Source organism: Melozone crissalis, unplaced genomic scaffold (genome assembly GCF_028551555.1).
Source record: "Melozone crissalis strain CALT ecotype California unplaced genomic scaffold, PUWL_Pcris_2 ptg000002l_1, whole genome shotgun sequence".
NCBI lineage: Eukaryota > Metazoa > Chordata > Aves > Passeriformes > Passerellidae > Melozone > Melozone crissalis.
The window spans coordinates 21,671,376-21,692,676 of NW_026535780.1; the positions used below are offsets into that span (position 1 = coordinate 21,671,376).

General features: G+C 42.3%; 1 protein-coding gene across 1 annotated transcript in view; it reads left to right on the forward strand.

Moving 5' to 3' along the window:
* Nucleotides 1-21,301, forward strand: part of LAPTM4B (lysosomal protein transmembrane 4 beta) — a 59,928-nt gene that overhangs the window by 14,844 nt on the left and 23,783 nt on the right. The window contains exons 2-5 of the mRNA XM_054276948.1: nucleotides 3,603-3,714; nucleotides 10,661-10,734; nucleotides 11,336-11,458; nucleotides 19,263-19,361. Of these exons, the coding sequence (XP_054132923.1) occupies nucleotides 3,603-3,714; nucleotides 10,661-10,734; nucleotides 11,336-11,458; nucleotides 19,263-19,361 (408 nt within the window). The remainder of the gene's footprint in view (nucleotides 1-3,602; nucleotides 3,715-10,660; nucleotides 10,735-11,335; nucleotides 11,459-19,262; nucleotides 19,362-21,301) is intronic.

The window sequence follows — 21,301 nt, forward strand, 5'->3', positions numbered from 1 at the left end:
CAATTTGGAGCTGGGTGATTGTCTGTCAGCCATTCTGCCTCCAGCCCAGCTGTGTCAGCTCAGAGCTTTAGATAAACTATCAGCAGTGGCACTCGTTTGTTCCTTTATCCAGGTATTTTAGCAGGTCTGCCACATTTTCATCTCACTATCAGAGTGTTTAACTTCGGGATTGAGTCAGACTTGGCTTCAGCTATTGTTCAACACCAAAGGCAGCATGAATCCCCTTCTTTGTTTACCACTGACAGCTTTGCAAACCGGACACCGTTCAAGTTATTCTGCCCCATTCCAGGGAGAGCATCCTGCTGCAACCCCACTGGTGTATGGCCATGGACACCTTTCAGTTTCTCCATCCATGAAAGAAGGACAGTGTGTCTCACTGGGAAGGTACAGGGTTTAGCAGCTTCCTGCAACTTTGCATAATTAAAATGCTTTCTAAGCATTGCTGATTGGTTGTTACCCAATTTGTTGCTGAAGAAATGTAAAACATCTTGAAGGAAATTTTGGCCCTATCAAAAGAGCACAGGAATCTCTTTTGCTTTTCCTAGAATGGAGATTTCAACTCTCATAATAACTGCATATACCAACAGGGAATAATTTTTTATGCTCTTGTCCTTGATTGTGTGTCCTTGGAAAACATTACATCAGGAAGTTTTTAGACAGACATAATTAATGCATTAGAACATTTTTCAAAATTCAACATTCACATCACTTTCAAAACAAAAGGAAAACCCTAATGAACACAATACACCCAACTGTGCACACATTTCTGGGAGAAAGAGGGAGCAAACAAGCACATGGTGTATTTCACTTGCACTGCTGACAGCGCAGCTGGAAAGTGCTCAGATGATTATGAGCATCTCTAGAGAACAAACTGATAGAACAGAAAAGTAATGCTCTAAAGAGCATTAGAGGGATTCCTACTGACTGCAGCAGACTTCAGATCAGGCAAACACAATCTATGTCTTATACAGAATTTAAGGCAATTCTGACAATCACATAATCTGAATCAGGACATGTCCATAAGGAGAAAGTAGAGTGTGTAGGTCAGTATTTTATGAATTTTCATGGCTATATCTGTATCCAAAAATATGTCTTTAAATAGCAACACTCTATGCTTTTATTGTTTCTGATTCCTTGGATATTTTGAGTAGTCTTCTTAGGTAACATATTTATTACTGCCTTATATCTTCTAGCTTTCTACAAAGGAGTATAAAACAAGAACTAAGTGTGATATGGAGTTATACATGATGTTAAAACCCAGTAAGATTTAGGGAATGTACTTTGAATTTTGATAACCATCTGATGTCTTCAAAACCAAGAGAAAGACAAGACCGTGCTACAGCATTCCCCACACAGAGCTATTTAACTACTCTATGTAAGAATGCAGTAATGACAATCTCTAGCCCCCTCCAGACAATCTCTATCTGCTTCTTTTCTAATTGTTCGCCACATTAACTTAAATTTTCTTTTGCTATAATTCAGATCTGTTTAGCCAGTGGATCTGTTGCCTTGTTCTTTTCCCCCACCTTTCTGCTCATAAAAGACTGAGAGCACCTCCCCTTTTCCTTGCTAAGCAACCCCTGGTTGTTCCCTACCTGTCCTACATTCCAGATGTCTCACTGCCCTCTGCTCTGATCCAGGATCCTCCCCAGGGTTTTTCCTTGTACATTTTAGAAGGACTTTGAATCCTTTCTGCAGAGGCCCATGGAGGGCAAGTGGGAGGATAGTTTGTGCATCTACTGCCCAGGTTTCTGCAGCACTGCCCAGCATCATGTAGCCACAAAGCTGAGCTTGTGGGATTCCACTGAGCTGTGTTCAGTTAATTCTCTGCCATACTCAGACTCCTTTCTGAGCAGTTGTCACTTACTCAGTGTTTTTGCCTCACATTCTTCTGAAGTTCTTCACAAATATGTTCCTCTATGCTTTTTGGTGCTGAATTGTGCTCTGTTGTCTGAATTCTGCTCTAGTTGGTCAAAATAACTGTAATCTTATTTCACAAAGTGCTTACAACTTGTCTGCAAATTAGAGAAAGGTAGAGGTTACAAGTGACGTAACAAGTCTCTCAATGATACTGGAAAACCCTAATCAATGTATCTTTGCTGGCTGTGAATCCTTAAATCTGTCACAGCTGTTCTTTCAGTACAGTTATGCAGCTGGCAGTGCATTCACCTTCCTGCACATTCAACCAAACCAGGTTTTCCGGGCTCATTTGTGAGAATCGCAAAATGTCAAAAAGGGAGCTAAGATGCAGAGATGTGATCTACTGCTTCTGCCCTATCCATAAGGCCTCTTGGTCTGTCGGAGAAGGAAAATAAGATAAATTACTTACAGTTTGTCCTTGACAAGCCCGTGGTGATTGTTATTTGTCACCATACAAATTTGAAGTGTTAATGGGGAGACTGCTTGATTATCTCTTCTTACTTTGTTCTCAGTCTATCTAGAAATTCATTACATGACCTTCCTGCTTTGAAATTGCATAAACTGTGCTTGCTCTTTTCTTGTCTTGTGAACTCAATCTATTCTCAGCAGTTTTCAAAGATTGCTAACAGATCTGGTATCAGCTGGACTTGATGGAATTTACCTATCAAAAAGGATTTATCTTACCTGAGAAAGTCTCTAGCCTGTTATGTCTTGAAATAACCTGTGCTACACCTACACCTTCTTGTTGCTGTTGGTAACCTGTGATCAGATTAGGATGACTTTGAAGTGAGAACCAAAGCAATGAAATCCATCTTTCCAAGCGTACTGTTTTCAGCTTTCTTCTTTCCTTTTTGTTCTTCACCTGTTATCTTCCCAGTTCTGTAGAATAAGCTTTTAGCCTGGCTGTATTATTTCATGCTGAGCAATCTTCTTTTCTGCAATTAGCTCTCTTCACTTCAAAGCAATATGAGCATTTTGTTCAGATTTGCTTTAAAATACAGCTCTTGGCTACCTCTCCAATCCGTCCATAGCTGATTGTTGACAATCCGCTTCTGCTGGATCACTTGGCATTCTTGGCATTTCATTCACTTACTGCATTTCATAGCCGAGGCCTTGGTGGTTGTGAATGTCCATCTGTGCCATATGACACAGGAATGTGAGCATCAGACACAGGGCTGACATTGCCACCCCCCCAGGCCTCCTCATTTAGCAGCTCACCTGAACCAGCACCTCACTCATGGCCTCTTAGAACACAGCCCTTTCCAGTAACTGAGCTTCTCTTTGGTCATCCAGCAGTTTTACAGGGTCTGTCCCCAATTCTGGTTCTGCCATGCTGATAGTCCTTGATTTCAGCACCCATTTGTAATAATCTCAGAAGGACTGGCTAATGTGTTTTATAGTCTGAAAGAGCAGCAGTAATGGAATTTTCTGGTGTGGAATAGAGTCGGAATGAAAAGAGGCAATCTACATTTTGTTTAATTTTCATGCTGCTGCTGAGGGAAGAAGTCAGTCCCGTTTACAAACTTAGGGAAATTGATTACAGTGTTAGTTAAATACTACAGTTGTACAGTTGGAAAACAGTCTCTATCAGGTGGTGTGAAACATGGTGGGTGTGTGCTGCCCAGAGGTTTTTCATGGATTACTTTCACAGACTGATCCTTTTCCCTTTTTCCTCTCTGTAGATTATAAATTCGGTGGTCTTGCTGATTCTGCTGAGTGCCCTGACTGATCCTGACCAGTACCACCTGACTAGTGCTGAATTAGGGGGTGAATTTGAATTTATGGATGATGCCAGTAAGTACAAATTCCCTAATTACTAGCACTCATTGCTCCAGCATTTATGTAACTGTCCTATCATTTCAGTAATTACTGTCCTTTTAATGATTGCTTCACCTTTGTATCTTGCAGATGCATTTTTATTGCGAAAGGTGTCATGACACAGTTCAAACTTGTTTCCTAGTAGTAACCTTATCTGCCACCTACCTACTAGTAATCAATCCATCTGCTCTGCTGTGTCCTGACTTGGCAGGGGCAGAGCCAGCCCTTGGCAGGGAGATGTATCCCTGAGCATGGTGCTGAAATCCCCAGGGGAATTTTGCAGGCCAGAGGGAGATATGGAATCTCTGCATCTTGCAGCACCACATCCCAAGTGCCTGCACGTGCACAGGAACCCATGCTGCTGTTCAGACAGCTGAGTGTGTTCCTTCATGCTGGATGTGTTCATGCACCCCTGTGCATCTGGCATGACCTGCACAAACCTGCTCAAATAGATGCAAATGCAAATATCAACTGTACAGTCACAGGCATATTAGCAATAACACGGAGCAATTCCTTCTCTTACTGAAAGGCATCATAGAAAATCTTTAATATAGTTTCAGAGAAGGGTAAGCTAGGCCATTTATGTCTCCTACAAAAACTCTTGTCCTTTGAGAATATTTCCTTGTTCCATAACTTTTCCAAATTATTTGGTGGTTTGTTGATTTAATTAATTCATATCTAGTAAAGTTTTCCCTCCATGTGATTTTGATAAAAATGTCTGTTTATTTTCATTTCTGCTCACAATGGTTACATTCAACATTTCTCATAGTAGTCTGAAACAAGGTCTGTTGCTAATCACACTGGTATCTTTCTGCTCAGAATCCCCCCATCCACAGCTAAAGGTTCTAAGTCCTTTCCTCATTCCTGCTGAAGTCAACAAAAATGTCTGTAGGAGAAGCAATAGCCCCACACATGAGAAGAAAATTTTGCCCATTGTTGTGTGAGAGATGCTGGGTATCATTGAAGGGATGCTTATTTCCACAAGGTCTTTATACAAATATGCCTTGAGGGTCTCACTGAATTAATGATAAGGGGTGATTGCAACTTTATTGTGTCTTCATTGAAAACCCACCTACAACTTCCGACTAAAAATCTTTTTATATAACTGGATTTAAGAAAGTAAGGACCACAGTAGATACAGATGGGCTCCTAGCTGATTCTAACATATTAAAACTGACTGCCTTGTCCTAATTCTCAGAGATTAACCTTGGTAATAACTGTCTGTCAGTGTGGTTTTATATAGCTGACATCAGAGGCCTGCCAGTGCCCAAGGCTTTCAAATTGTAATTCTGTTTTGTAATGCAGTAGCTGTCAGATAAAGTACATTGGGGATTTCCATCTTCACTTGAAAATTGTATTTTCTGTATATTTTTATCAAGGCTTCTGAAGTGAACCCTGCAAGACTGTGAAAGGATGGCTTATGGGCCGAGCAACCTCATTTCCATTTGGTAAAGGGAACATTTCACAGGCAGTTAAATTATGAATGAACACTTGAATTAATGTCTCCTTTTATTCTTTGACTCCCTCTGGTTTGGTGCCTTACTGAGTAAAGGCAGTTGAGTCAAGCTACTGACTTTTATGGTTACTGGAAATAGCTGGCAGGAGATAATTTCCTTTCTCTATTCTTTAAGCATGACTGTATTTGTTCAAATGTAATGAAATGTTTTATTATGAGATAAATCATCAGAAAAACTTCCACATACTCTGCTCTTTTCTTACTTTTATTTGTCTTTTTTGAAGCAGTGTTTTCCAGGTTAGCTCTATGCACTGAAACCATGTGTATGAAATACAGGAAGATACATAATTTTTTATTCTAAAGAAGGTCCCAAAGTTATCTGTATGTATTTCTGTTGACAAATAACAATGACACAAACACTGATAGCCATTACTCTCATTCATGTTGATCCTCCTATCAATAGCAAACAATAAAAAACTGCAGACGCAGAGTTTACGTGTAACATTTGTCACTCCCTTCCTCTCTCTTCTGTAAGAGGATCCCTCATAAAAGATCTGAAAACATCATCTGGAAAAAAAAAAACTTATCAGCTGTGTCACAGTAGTCAAATGAAGTTAATGACAGGTTTCCCTTGACTTCCAAGAAACCAGGATTCCCCCAATATTCATACTCAGATTTATTTCTAGCTGTGCCTGGTTTATGGAGAATTCTCAATTTTCTCTTCCAGCAGTGGGGAAAATTCCTGCCACCTGCAGAGCCACAGCCAGTCTGGTGCGAACTGCTTGGAAATACCAGAGCAACATCAGTTCTAATCCCAGGATTTAGTGTGGTTCCAAGGGCATTACCAGAGGCTCCAAAGTACCTGTTTGATTAGTCAGAGAAAGGATTTACCTGAACACTTAGAAAAAAGCTCTAGGCTATTTATTTTCCCTTCTATTCTAGAAAAGGAAGCAAGGGGGAAGAAATTCTGCCAAGACTTAACCTTGTGGCAGAGGGAGGTACTGGAGGGAGCAAGCTGCTCGAGCTGCAGCTTGCTGTGCACACCAGTGTGTGTGGTGTGTGTGGCTCCCCAAGATGTTCATCTCAGAACCTGGTGAAATGCTGGGCTTCCTCCTGTGCTGGATATTCAGCTGAGCCCATTTAGTCTCATCTTTCTTTTCATTATTTCCTGAGGGAGTTTAGAAGCTGGACTAGGAAAAATTAGAAATGTGTGAGCTGCTCAATGTAATACTGCTGCTGTTAAAAGACTAATAATCTCAGAGCAGGAGATGGAAAAGCCCTCTAATTCATTTTGACTTGCCAGAGGGTTTTGCCTGAGCCTTCTGCTCAGCTTCTCCAGACACACAGATCATCATCCTGACATGTCAACAGCCCAAACAAGCAGTGAGTGTTGCTTGGTTTTATTTACTGCTGTCATAGTGTCAGACATGTGTGTGTGATACTTCACAGGCCGCATGACAGCAAGGATTGAAATCCTCTGCATGACCAACAGAAACTGAGGGAAACTTTGACACTGATATCAGCAACTTGGGTCAAAATCTGCCCGTGTCCCTGCCCTGGGATGGGCAGACAAGACAGGCAGACATCTCAGGACAGGTGACAATAATGTGATGATCTCTCTGCTGAATATAACATGCACCCAGGACTTGAAAATATTACTTCAAACAGAAAAACTTTATAAAGAAATCTACAGGCAGCAGGCTTGGACTTCTGCTGGGGGATAAAAGGAAGTGGTGGAGTAGGTACATTCCTGTCCCAGTCCATCAACACCTCTTATGCAGTCCTAGTCCCAGATATAGGGAGAGGCAAAAAACTAAATCCCTTCCCAGTATAACATATTCAGGGCAGCATCTTCCCCTCTAATTTTATACTCTAGAGTAAATGTGCTGGGCTCAAAGGTGCAGAACACTCTTCCCTTCTCATTGCCCACCTCTCTTTCCCAGGGAGAAAATGCTGCTGCTGTGCAGGTTGTGACCCAGGGGCTGCCTGGTGGCTGGCAGCAGGGGCTTGCACAAGCAGCCTGCAGGAGAGAGCAAGGCAGTAATCCTCAGCTGGCAGTCAGGAGGCTCTTGGATAAATAAGGCTGGGAGAGTGGACTGAGGGAGGGCTGCAGGCTGCTGATCTGCAGCTTTCTGGTCCCTGCTCTTAAAGCTGAGGGCCAGTGATTAACTCCAGGGCTGGGGCAGGTGATGGGGATTTGAGATCTTCATCACTCCACACTCAGGGACTGGCTTTACTGGCTGCTCCTCCCTGTCCCTGCAGCACCCACTCTGCAAGAGGAGAGTGGAAGGCAAGGAAATACTTCTGAGGTGATTTGAGGGAGCTCGAGCTGCAGCTTGCTGTGAACCCCATGGCACAGCTCTGCCCAGCCCCAGCAGCAGTTTCTCTCCAGAGAGGCAGGAAAGTAGGATGTCACTGCAAGGTATAAGAATTAAAAAACTCAACTGGTTTCTTTAAACCCAAGGAGAAAAAAACTCAACTGGTTTCTTTAAACCCAAGGAGAAAACTCAGAAAGCCATCTAGGACAAACAGGCTGGATAACCCCTTCAGCAGTCCAAGTGCAGCCCTTCTAGCCATAGAAAGCACAGCATGGCTGGAAAAAAATCACACACCCCTGTCAGTTTCTCATTTAATGTGCTGCATATCTAGTTTCACTCTGATTAATTGAAGCTGACACAGCTCAAAAAACCCAAAGAAGCCTTAAATGAGAAAGAGCTAGCTTGAGCCAACTAGGACTTGGCATGGTGGAGCACAGTTAGGGAGACACTGGAGACAGGGAGCAGGAATGTGCAGACCAGATCTTCAATGTCAAGCTCATCACAGTTTGCTGGGCTCTGGCTCTGAACCAGAGCTGCCACAGTCACCAGCAAAGTGGAACCTGTGACTCCTGCATCTGCTGCAAATGACAATGGCAGCAGCTTCCCCCCAGGTGCAGGAAGGAGGTGGTTGGGATCAAGAACAAGTGCATAAGCAATGCCTCCAAACTGATGGTCAGAATCAAAATAGTGATCCATGAGCCTCTTTTACAAGAGGTTCAATTGAGGTTAGTGGCTACAGCAGCAATTTTCACTTCTTTTCTTTCATTACATTAAGTGTACCTGGTCTATTCAAAATAATTTTGATTTCACAGGATGTATGTAGGCAGCCAGAGTAAATGGCCACACAACCAGAAGTGTCTTAAGAGGCTGCAGTAGAGGCATATATTTTATTAGTAGAGGTATATTTTGTGGATACTTCTTCCTCTCGAGGGCAGAATTCAGATCTCTTCTAACAGGCACAGCACAGCCTTTACAGCTCCTAAAAACCTAGAAACTGCTCGAGGTAATGCAGCTCAAACACTGCACTGGTTGTCTGGAGTCCCTACACATTCTAAGAGGAGAAGGAGGTGCCTTTAAGAGCAGTTTGGAATGACTGAGGTGTCATTCCCTGCTGAATGATGAGCAGGGGCCCAGCTGCCTCCCCATGGCATCGTGTAGCACACATGAGTTGAGCTGGAGGAAGCCACTGTGGAAGCAGCAGGGAGCACCAGGGTGAGCTAAACTCGCTGCTGAGTGCAGGCCCCTCTCCTGGGTGACACCTGCTGATTCTGACAATAAGACAAAGATTCAGGCATTTCTACTGTGAGAAAGGATCTGTGCTCATCAGACCACGGTGGTTTGAATGTGCTCCTCCAAGTGCCAGGAAAGGGCACTTTGTCCTTCAAATTTAATCCATTAAATTAAGAAGTACCTGCCATAGGACTTCTTCTGTGGCATTTGAGTTCCTATGCAATCACAAGGACAAACTCTGGGGGCAAAAGAGAGAGAACAAGAATCTTGAAATCTAGGATACAGGCAGTGCTCTGGAAAAGGGGAAACCTGGGTTCTGAAGTCCTTAATCCTGCTGTTGGTAGGTGCAGTGCCCAAGGAGCCAGAGAACACAAGCAGCTCTGGACATGTCCTCACCTGCCAGCAGCAGTCTCCTCTTGCTCATTTTCCCTCCAGCTTCACAGGTCTCAGGTTCCTCTCTGCATGCAGAAATCTGGAATGGTGCCATCTAGGGCAAAGTTTGTGCTCCCTCAGGCACAGGAGGATCAAGGATTGGGTCTTTTGTTCTCTACATGGATGATCATTCTGGTAGGCTGGAAATAATGACAGATCAGACTTGGTGCCTGTCCTTCCTCCTCAGCCATCACCTGGCTGAGCCTGCACTGCTTCCTGCTGGTGGCAGGTGAGACCTGTCCGCAGCTGCCACATCCCTTCAGAGACTTGGCTGAAGGCTCCAGGGCACGTACCCAGCATCTGATTTTGTTACATACAGGGAGTTGAGTTGAGGACTGTTCCATGCCCCTCATCATGTGCTGGAGTTAGATGTGGTGGCAGTTCTGTGGTGAAATGATGCCATCTTTACACTTTGAATGGTGCCAGAATCAGGGTAGTGAACATCCTGAACACTGTGGTGTGTTTGTGCATCTCAGAGCTCCTCCATGTACCTCATCAAGGCAGGTAGTTTAAACACACCTGGTGACAGCAATGTGAACAGCATGGACCTCACAGATACCAACAGAGTGGCATCTCTAAAGCCATGTCCTATATACCTCACGTCCTCTTTGTGCACTGGCTTAACCTTAGAAAACAGGCACAATGTTCCATGCACTCCCAAACTCACTGTAAGGTCAAGTTCAGAAATTCACTTCTGATCTCCTCACAGTGATCTGTAATGATACCTAGGGAGGTGCATATGAAAAGACCAAACATGTGATTTTTTCCCCCAGGATCTCCTTCCAACTGTTCATGGCTTAGGAACTTCTTAAATCGAATAAAGAGTTAATTGAAAGCTGGTCAGCAGTAGAACAAAAAGATAGGAGTCCTGTAATTCCTCCAATCAAAACTTTAAAAAATAGAATGTTTTCCTTCCTTTATGCTTTACCTTTCCTGACAGTTATACATTTCCATTAATAAATATATCTCTGTAGTATTATTGGTTGAAATGAAATTTTTCAAGATGTTATTTCTGCTAAGATGACTTTATCTGCCAGTTTTGCTCCTTTTACAGTATAGAGATATATGAGCAATGGTATGCAGCAGCTGTTGGTGAGGAAACAATCTGGAATGCAGAAAAGCAGACACATTCTCACTACAGATATCAGCACCATGAGTAAAACAGTCCTGTCAAAACTGCTCCTGATTTTTGAAAATCCATAGAAAAACCAGACTATTCTTCTCCATGGTCTTATAGAGGCAGTAGTGGTTTGCACAGTGTCAGTGTAAGTGCCAGCACTTGAACAGATAGAAGCACTGTCTGTGCTTCTTGTATTTAGGAGGTTCCCCACAAAAGCCAGAGATTTCCTCCAGCAATGCCTGATCAATGCACCTGACTCCATCTCCACCCTACATTTGAGATGCTCTGCACAAAGGAGGTGGTAAAATAACTGAACCAAGCTCTGAATTTGCCTTCAATCATTGATGTGTCATGTCTCTTTTCCAGATATGTGCATTGCCACTGCAATTTCTCTCCTCATGATTCTGATCTGTGCAATGGCTACATATGGTGCATATAAGGTAATTCATTACATTTGATAATTCATTACATTTGGGGAGACACGAATAAAGTGAACCACACAACTCCATAGAAACAAAATTAAGAAAACTCTTTTCTAACAATTGCTTTTTTACTTGCTTAACTGAAAATTGGGAGAGGGAAAAGAAGTTGAAGAGGCAGCAGAACTGATCGCTTGGATCAGTGGTACCCCAGGGCCCCCTGCTGCAGTTGTGTTGATTGTCTGCAGTTTCAAATATGAGTGAGCTCTGGGCAAATGGTGAATTGAGAGAACTGAATCTTGTACCTATCAAAGTTAAGGGAATTCTTCCCATTCACCTCCCAAGCCTGTGGTTTGTTCCAACATTAATCCTATTAATTAGAAAGGAAAAGTATTGTGTGGTTTCTGAATCTCCTAATGTAGCGAGTTGTGGGAGTTGCACTGCACATATGACTGCAGTAAAGCTGCCAAATTGCCTTGGCCAAACCTCTTGGCTGAATGTCATATTTCTTTTAGCTGATTTAATACTCCATAATGTCAAATATTTCTTAGATTCCTCTAGAAAGACATATTCCTCTATTTTAACTTATGGCTGATGAGTTTCTAATTTATTTCCTTTTTAGCAACATGCAGCTTGGATCATCCCTTTCTTCTGTTATCAGATCTTTGACTTTGCCCTCAACACGTTGGTTGCCATCAGTGTGCTCGTCTATCCCAGCACAATTCAGGACTACCTCCGCCAGCTGGTAAATCACTTCATCTTCACAGACCTCTGGGGGCTTTGGGGGGAAAAACCTCTATAAGGTGGAGTTTCTGCCCTGTATTTCTGCCCAGTGGTATCCTTCTCATACAGTCCTTGAGAAGTTCTTTCAGTCCTTGCCAGACTGAATTCAACATCCTTGCAAGGCTACATTAGTAACTTACTACAATATTTGTGAAAAGCTCAGAAGCTTTGCAATGATATGAAAGCTCTAGCACCATTCATTTAGAGTGAGACTCATATTGCAAGACTTGGATGATGAATAATTGCTTTTGCATTCAGAGTTATTGTATTCATATATGGCTTATTTTTGATACTCTTTCAAGGATATTTTATTGCTCCTTTTAATTTATTCGGTAGCTATAACACATTTAATTAGGCAGAAGTTTGATTGAGTGTAGGTTTGGTTTTGCTAGAAAATATTTTGGATTCTGTCCTAGGGATATTTAGAGTCTCCCTTCTCATTCTGCCTTGAAAAACATCCATGGTCAGTATTGCATAAGTGTAGAAGATATGATCACAACCCCCAAAAGCAAAGACAAGAGCCCACCAGCCTCTGTCTCATCACAGGAGCACATCCCACATCCAGCAGGGTTCACGTGGAGTCACAGAGCTCTGGAGAAGCCAGTGCTGCAAATGTCTCTGAAAATCTGCCTTGAGAGCCTGAATACAGATTAGCTTGGCTGTGAACTTTGTTGTGTGGATGGAAAGCTGGCCAGTATAAATAACAGGTAATGAGAACCAGCAGGCAGATAAGTAGCCACACAAATCTGCAGGAGGAGGCAATGTGTCATGCCAGTGAGAGCTGGGATGTATCAGGAGCCTGTTATCCTTCATCTTACTTAACACCCACCTGCATTCACAGCTGATGGTGCATTGGAAGAGAAGCAGAGGCATAAATCAAAAGGTTCTCAGAGATATGAGTGGAAAGGAGCAAATTATAGCCATGGTTTGGGAGTGCTACAGCTGGCACTGCCACTGCTGGAGCCTTGCTGCCTGTCCTTTGCCTACAGACCCCTGCTGCTGCTGCCAGCCCTGCTCTTCTGGCAGCACAAGCATCAGTGTGGCTGCAGAGCTCTCCCCCCCTCCCAGAGCATGAGTTGTAACCAGATTTTACTCAGTCTTGGTCACTGTGCAAGAACTTGATGGGGACAAAAACAGGCTGGTCAATGTTCACTTAAAAGCCTCTGCTCTTCTGCTGAAAATCTGGTGCTGCATTTGGAGCTGACTCACTGGAAGGGCAAAGACCAGCTGTTCCTCTTGAAATGTGTGCTAAAAATCCCTTTATTTCCTTGCAGATAAAAAAATAACAGGTCCTTCTGTAGCAGAAATAGAAAGAGCAGGTTTTAGAAGGGATTTGGTGCAGCACAGCACTCTGTGATCTGTACTGCTGCTCTGGAGTGCTGAATCTTTGGTTGCACACATCTTTGTCTTGCTGTTGTAAATCATATTCTGGACTGGTAATGAAATGCCACAGGTCTTCAGGAGTGCTAAACTGTCAGTGCTCCAAAGGGCAAGGGGGATTTCCAGGATAATTATAGGCTGATTAGCCTGACACTGCTACCAAGCAGAATATTAACAGAAGGGCTGGGGCTGAGAGGACAGTCAATTGATAATGGATTAGACCAGAAAAAATTTATTAATGACTGCCAGCACAGTTTCATGGGAAATCAGTCCTGCAGGCAAGCTCATTTTCCTTCACTGACAAGATTACTGACTCCATCAATAAAGATGGGCAGGGGCATAATGGGCTTTGATGAGATGTTTGGCTTTGCAGCACGATGCTCAGAGCAACAATAAAGCACCAGATCAATACAGGATGTATCACATGGATTAGGAGAGGGTTGCTGGCACACTGCACAGGGCTGTGGTCAAGCTGACCATCTGCCAGTGAGTTTCTGTTTTCAGTAGAGGAAGGTCTCCAGCAATCAGCAGTAGATTTCATGCTCCTCCTGACTTCCATTCATAATGTTGGACCCCAAGAGGCACTTCACAAAAGCTGATGTCAGCTGTGGGAGAGCTTCTCCAGGCTTATTGTCTGGAGGGATTGAGTCTTTGGTGGGAGGCTGTGAGCAGGAATATAATCTGGCTGTTCTGTGTCATCCTCTGGGAGACCCTCCCTGCATTGCCCAGAGTGAGCACAGCTCTGCATCTCCCAGTGGCAGCACTTGTGACTTTTCCCAGCAAATTCACTTCTAATGAAACCCGTGGCTGACACTGAGCTGGACTGCCTGAGAACTTGAGTTCAGCCACCAATCTCAGTTGCTACAGAGATTAATGCCAAGGAATGTAAAGGCCTGAGCAATACAGATGAGCATACAGTTTGACAACTGTGCCTGGGATGCAGTGACCCTGTAAGCAGCCTAGGGATTTACATGCCAAAACTAGAGTCCCTAGGTTGTTTTGCTGTTTGCAAAAATTGCTCTTGGGATTTGTGGACAGAAAAAAGAGCAATTAATAGTAAGGGAGAGGAGACTTCCCTTCTCTGTTGGTAGTGTGGATTTCCTTCATCTATTTATGGAGACTGATTGTAAAAAAACAATGCTTGAAAGTCAGAGAACATACAGAAAAGTCCCTTTGAATAAACTATATGAAAGCTGGATATTTTGTAGTATGATGAGAGACAATCAGCTTTTCCTGCTTCATTTACTGAGAAAGAAGACCAAGAGGTAGTGCCATTAGAGCTTTCATATGCAAAATAATGAGGTATTAAAATGCTGTTTAAATTAGATGTGAGGCATAATGCTAATGAGCAGCTGGAAGCTAGTTCAAGTTAAGTTCATTTAGAAGCAAGGATTAGTTTGTATTTTATCATTTGAGCTGGAGATTAGTGATGGGGAAAAACTACTAAGAGCTGTGATGAATTTTGAACAGTGAATGTCACCTGTTCAAAAAAGTTTTGAAACTGTTCTGCATCTACTTTGAAGCTGATTATGCCTCCTGTGTCTTAGGTGATGTGGCTCAGCTGGAGGCCCTTGTCCCTTTACCTGGAAGGGCTGCATCTGTTGGCATAAGGTTGTTACATTTGGTTCAGAGTAGGTACCTCTATCTGAGTGGGCAGGAGCAGAGGGGAGATGTGAAGGGCACATCCACCCTTAGCAGATGCTCAGATATGGGACAAGGTGAAAATCAATGCAGGCAATTACACCACGAATGCAGGGCCATTCGGGTGTGATCCCTCCTGATGGTTTGCAAACCCCAAGCCCTGGGGTTGTCTTGCCCTCACCCCTTTGCAGTGGTCTGCCAGAGTAGGCAGGAACAAGGATTGTGTTTCTTCCTGGCATTCTTACAGTTTCTGTTCCTCTAAAACTGCTTTGCATTTGGGAAATTATATTTTAGGGGGCATAGCTCCATAAGGTAAATTAAAAATCCCAACTGTTCTTCAAATCCATTATTTAATATCTGGAAGAAAGTTTGCATTTGGTAACAGAATACATTTAGCAGTCTCAGAAGAATTTTTTGTTTGCTCTAATGTGAGAAAAACCCTGTTTCTTTAACCATTTCTACTTCACTACTATCTGGTATTGTTATATAGTTACTTTGGTATCATACTATGGTTACTTTTACATCTGCCAGATGTCAGTGTGTGGGTGATGAGTTACAGCTGCTGTGAAACTCTCCATGTACTGCTAGCAAGATGATGATCACATATCAGTGAGCTGGTCAGGGCCATAGCTGAAAGTGTTGCAGTAGTGCCCACAGGGTGTTTGGTAACATCAGTCTGTACTGGCTTCTCCTTTGGAAACTTCTTGTTGCCTTTTGATACCCAGCTGCACTCAGGTGTGCTACTTAATTGCCATGGATTGCAAGAGCATCTTAGCCTGAAGGGTCATGTAAAATAAGTAAATGTTACAAGTTTTGAATTTAGTAAGTTTTGTGGTGATCATGTGATCAGAGTTTCTAAGAGTTACACTGGATATTTTGGTCATTATCGTTGTCATGTAAAAAGCAAAAACTTTTGCATACAGGAAATTCAACATGTGTAAAATAAAAATCATTTAGTTCTTGCTCTAAGCAGAGGTCTAAAGCAGTTTGACCTAAAGCACATTTCTTTTGTTTAACCCCACTAAATCTTTGATATATTGGCATTTTAAAGCCTTCCAATTAAACACTTCATCTTCTGTCATCTGATAACAGCATATGAAATGATTGAAGCACAGGTGCAGAACAGGCTGGTCTGCAACTGAGTTATGCAAACTTTTTTCTAATCAAAATGCAGGACTATGACAGTTCATCTAAACAAAATTTCAAAGTGTATTAAGTAACTTTACTGTGGGACTGCCTACAATGCTCTGCTGCCTAACAATTCAGATGGTATCAGTCATGCTTTTAAATTTATGGAGAAATGTCTAGAGGACATAAAAGAGAATAACCTAAAGAAATTTTCCCTATAAATTAAAGCTTAAAACCAAAATATCCTTTCTGACTTTTTTAATGCCATTTTATAATTCCAAAGAAGTACCACTAACTTCATAGCAGAGCTTTACAAATTCTACAGAGGCATTGCTGTTTTCTTTCAATGTTGAAAGTTTCAATACTTGTAGGATTGTAACTTGGAATGACAATCCACACACTGTATTTTAAAGTGGATTTTTTGTGATCCAAGGGGAATTAAGACATGAAAGGTCATGCAAGCAGGCTGAGGGAATAAGAAATGGCTTTAGCCTTTGTCATTTTATTCTTTTTGTGCATTTGTATGATACCAATGCAGCAGAAATGTACTTCCCATGGACATTTTAGAGTCTTTTAAAGTGTCTAATAGGGCTTTGAGATGCATAAGCAGTATTTTTTTTTAATTAGAAGTGTATCAGGTATATTATTATGCACACAGCCCTCTCCATATCCATGACAAGGTTATAAATGACACTTTAATTACGACTTTAGCTTGCCAGTGCAACACCATTGCAATTACCTTTTGTTTGTATAGAAAATTTCATCATGTTCTGCTCCAAAGTCACTCCTGTATTTCCAATGATAGGCTTAGTTTTTCCCACCCAGATGTATTTCAGTCACAGCTTCATCAAGCCTTGCACAACATCTGACACTGACCTTTTTCCAGAAGTTTCAGCACTGAGCCTGGTGCCTGGAACCTTCTCAGCAGCAGGATTTCAGCTATTGGTCTTCCCACAGGAGAGCAAACTCCCAAGACAGGAGCAGAATTTCTTTTCCCACCTCATGTATCCACATCAATATTTAAATTCATCATTGCAGTCAGTGAAGACCAGTGGTCTGATTCATCTGAACCACTCTTGGTACCTGTTTTTTGTGGGAATTCATGAGATTTTGGGAACAGTTGCAGCCATGGGATGGGACCCCAAGGGCTGCCTAGTGGCACCAGTTCCCTGTACCGTGTGAGACTGGAGCCAGTTGAGATGCTTCCTACCATCTTTCCTGATTCTTTGCCAAAGGTTCAGGTATCATAAATTGGTTTTCCTATAGCACTGGAGGGGTTTGTAGCTGGGATTTAAGATCAGACTGGTCATAGGCCGGCCCAGCCCAGTTAGCAAAAAAAGCCAAAGGGGTTTCTTCCATGCTGACCCAGTGCTCCTGGGCTATCCATCAGAGAACTGAAAGCTTTGTCTCCCACGCAGGAAGCCTGGAGGCCCCAGAAGAGACTGACTTTCATTTTCACATCCTGCACCAAGATCTCCCAGGCACCTGTGTGTGGTGTGGGGATGACCATGGCATGGGTGCAGCACCCACCTGCCTTGCTGGGGCTGCCTACACCTCTCATCTCTTCAGGACAGAGAGTCAGAAAGCTGAGCCTGAAGGGGACAAACCTCAGTATTTGTTCCTCATGTGCTCTCCTGGCTTTGCTGAAATATTTGATGAAACACTCGTGCTGGTATAAGGGAAGCACACCATGGCCCAGACTTGACCAGGGATCATGGCTCCAGCAGATGTTCCTGATTTTCAAGCAGGAAAATTTCTTGGTCATTTGCCTGCCCTCCTCTGGTCCCCATGCAAAGCCCTTTTGAGCTGATGTTTAGAAACAGCCATTAGATTATGGCCAAAAACACAGCATGCATTCATCCAGTCTTTGACCAGTGACTGGTTCCCAAAAACCAGGTTCTTCTTTGAGAACCAAAATAGGAATCTTTTATTATATTCACAAACTATTTTGACTGGTTTTTTTAATGGTAGATCAGTACTGAAAAAATCATTTGGATACAGATTTACTGTAACTGTCCTTAACTGACTGGACTTTCTACCTTCCTAACTTATGGTGTCCCTTCTGCAAACAGGAGGGCAGGTTGGGGCATTAATACTTAAATTTTATGCATATAAAGTTTTTGTTTCATTTTTAAGTGCATTGTTTCTTTGCATATACTCTTGCTTTCTTGGTCTCTGGGTGACTGCATCCACTATATTTAGAATAACCTTCTGTGGGAAAAAAAAAAAGCTGTAACTTACTGAATTATAGCAAGCTAGTTCCCTACAAAAGCTCTACCTCAACAAAGAAGATAACATGATAAAAACTTCAGTCATGGAATTCAGCAGAGGAACAGAAACATTGCTGTCAAGAAGTGGAAAATGTGCTTATGTAACATCTAGCTGCAAATGGTTACAGCTGCTGTTGATGTTAACCACTCTGAACAGTTCATGGAAGCGCTAAATAAAGACCTATTCTCAGTAGCAGCTGTCCAAAAAAAAGATAATTTCCTGGTGCACTGGGCTGAGTGCTGGAATAAGGGTTATTAAGGGGTTACTCTGGATTTACACCATCATTGCCAAGAATACAGTTGTAGCTCGGTCTGGTTAATTGTCCTGACAAGGATGCAGAGCTGGCCTGGTTAAGTAATTAGACCTGTAAGGGAACAGGGAGGGAGTTGTGGAAGGAACTATTGCATTCAGATATAATGAGCTACTGTTGCAGTGGAGTTATCTTTTGTGGAGAACAGCTCTGTCTGTGAACAATGGTTTATTCTAACTGAAACAGGAACTTGTATCTTGCAGTATTTCAGAATTATTCGGAACATTCTTTTCAAAGGGCTTGGAATTTTAAGCAATAAAAAATACAGTAAAACATTTTTAGGAGCTGTTTTTCAGTCACTGATCCTAAAGTGTTTCACAGCTCTAAATCACTAGAGCCTGTGCTAAGCAGGAAGATTCATTTTGTCACTTCTATTTCATGTATGTGGTAAGAGAAGGGCCTGGGGCAGATTTCCACATTTCAACTTGAAATCATGAGGTGGCCCCGTGTAGGACCCATGACTCCATGGGGCACACACTTGGCAGCACTAACACGTGCTCCTACAGAAGTAGTTCAAATTTAGCCAAAATAAGATGGAGTAGAATAGACTCAAGGTATTTTGAAATGTCATAAAATATTAGGTGAAAGGATTATGCTGTCCAGTTTTTCCTGCTTTGATATTCTGGAAAGAGCTGCCATTGTTCTTTGGCAACCAGTGCCAGTGTAATGATTCCTCAGTAAGTATGAGATTTGCTTGCCATTTCCCATGGTGGAAGATTTCCTGCTGCAAAGCTCTCAGACTTCTGCTAGTTTGTGTCAGATACAAACCCAGTGTGCACAGAGGAAGAGAGAGCCCACACCACATCCAAAGCAACAAGCAAATCCCTGAGCCCTCCAGGGAGCCTTTGGCAGCTGAGTGTTCACAGTGCCTGCTGTAGCCACACTTACTGAAACAGGTTGTTCATGGGGAGAGCTCCGGATTTAGTGGATCACAGAAAGCTTTGTAAGCTGTTAATTATAGAGTGCACTAGTTGAATGGCTCTTAAATGACTTCTGAGATTGACTCACAGCGTTTTGCTTGTTTTTGCTTACACAGCCCAACAATTTTCCCTACAAGGAAGAGATTATGTCTGTGAACCCTACATGTCTGGTTGTGATTATCCTCCTTTTCATAAGTATCATTTTGGCTTTTAAGGTAAGTGCACTGTTGTGTATAAAGTCCACTTCTGGTCATGGGTGGAATGTCCCTTGCTGGGAGTCTGTCTTTAGAAGAGTTCTGGGTAACTACACCCCCAGCAGCCTGATACCAATAGGAAACAGGGTTATAGACATGTGAAAAAGTTGTGAAAATTCTCATAGGCAAACACAAGAACATGTAGTCCACAATGGGGAAATGTGATTCTTGTAGGAGGAACATGGCTTATGAATCCTTTGAAGCAGTGGACAAGGGAGAACCTGTTGAAACAGACTTCTTGTTTTTTCAGAATGTGTTTGGCAGCGTGTCTTGTAAAAAACTTTAAAAACTACCCTAAAATGTGTAGGGAGAAGAGAAAAGGTCACATCACTGACTGTAGCTAGGGAATAAAGATAAATTATCAGTCTTTCCAACACTGTGACCCATGCAGTTCAGTGCATTCATAAGAGATCTGGGAAGGGGAAGGAACTCTAGCAACGTTTTCTTGCAGTGTCATTCAAAATGGGGAAAATAATTAGTCAAGAAATCTTTGCAGGAGAATCTCATGGGATGGACTGACTGAACAAGGAAATGGTAGAGAAACTCAGTGGTAAAAAATTCTAAGTAGTGGGCACTGAGGAAGGATGCTCTTGTTTCACAAACACTGCTGTGGGTTCTGAAGTAAGAATGACCACCTATAAAAGGGACCTTGTAGCTGTTACAGATAGACACATGAAAATATTAGCTTAGCTCATTTCTGGTCAAACAAGTAAATCAAAAGCTAAGAAAATTAAGAAAGGAATAGAAAACCAAAAATATAAATTGTGTCATTTCTTAGCAAGTTCTGATGCCCACCATCTCTGGAAGCATGATTTCCCTTCTGGTGGGTGCCCTGTCTCAGAAAGAATTCTGTAGAGCAGGTAAATAAATCAAAGCAATCTCTCCTGGGAAGAGCACCATAAAGAACTGTCAGACCTGGCAACAGAAGGACACAGGGAATGAGAATTTATTTGCAAACCTAGTGGGTGAGAGGCCTGCAGGTGGCAGGTACCAGGCAAAGAGGAGCTGTAGCATTCCCAGAGCAGCTGGAAAGGGCTCATGTGAAACCACCACATCCAGGCTGACTGTCCAGTGCAGCAGACTCATCTTGCTGTGGGTCAGAAGTTCAAAAGGAGCTCAGAATAAGATCAGACAAATTAATGTAGGAAAAACAATCACCTGTGGCTCCTACTAGTACCCTGAGCACTGGAGCTCTTGTAAAATATGCTGGTGTGTTTGCCCTTTTCTTGCAGCCTTCTATGAGTTTCTCACAGCACAGTGCTGCTGGTTTTGTATTTCTTGTGTGGGACTTTATTTCAGATTAGTCTTGCTCTCTCTACAAAGCAGTTTTGCATTAGATTAGAGAAGTCCCAAAGAGTCACAGTGACACCAAAGATGTTGCTTCCAGACAATGCATATGACATATACAGGGAACGTTACTGTGGCAAAAGAGGTAGATGAGGTTATTAAAGCTACTTCAAAATTAGGGAAAGAAACCCAACAGCTAGGGTGTATTAAAGTGCTGTTGGAAGCTGTGCTCACTCCTCTGCTGTGATTTAACAATAGAGTTCAGCTTTCTGGCCTTATATGTTCACAACCATACAGCTGATTTCATTTGCACTTCTAAGAAATATGTGTGAATTTAATAAATCTATAGATTTTTGAGGTTCCACAGGGAATGTGCTCTGTGATGCAACCAATAGCTTGATTTTACCCCGTGTGGGTCTGGTGTTTCATTGACTATGTCAATAAAGCTTCAAGCTTATTTAAAAAAAAAGGCAACTAAAATTGGAATGGCAAAAATGCTTACTACAGAGACAAGAAACCTAAGAAATAATTAGTGCCAAAGACTCATTTTGTTTTTAAGTGGTAAAACATGTTTTTTCCAAGAGTATATGTGGCTTATATAATGCTCATTCTAG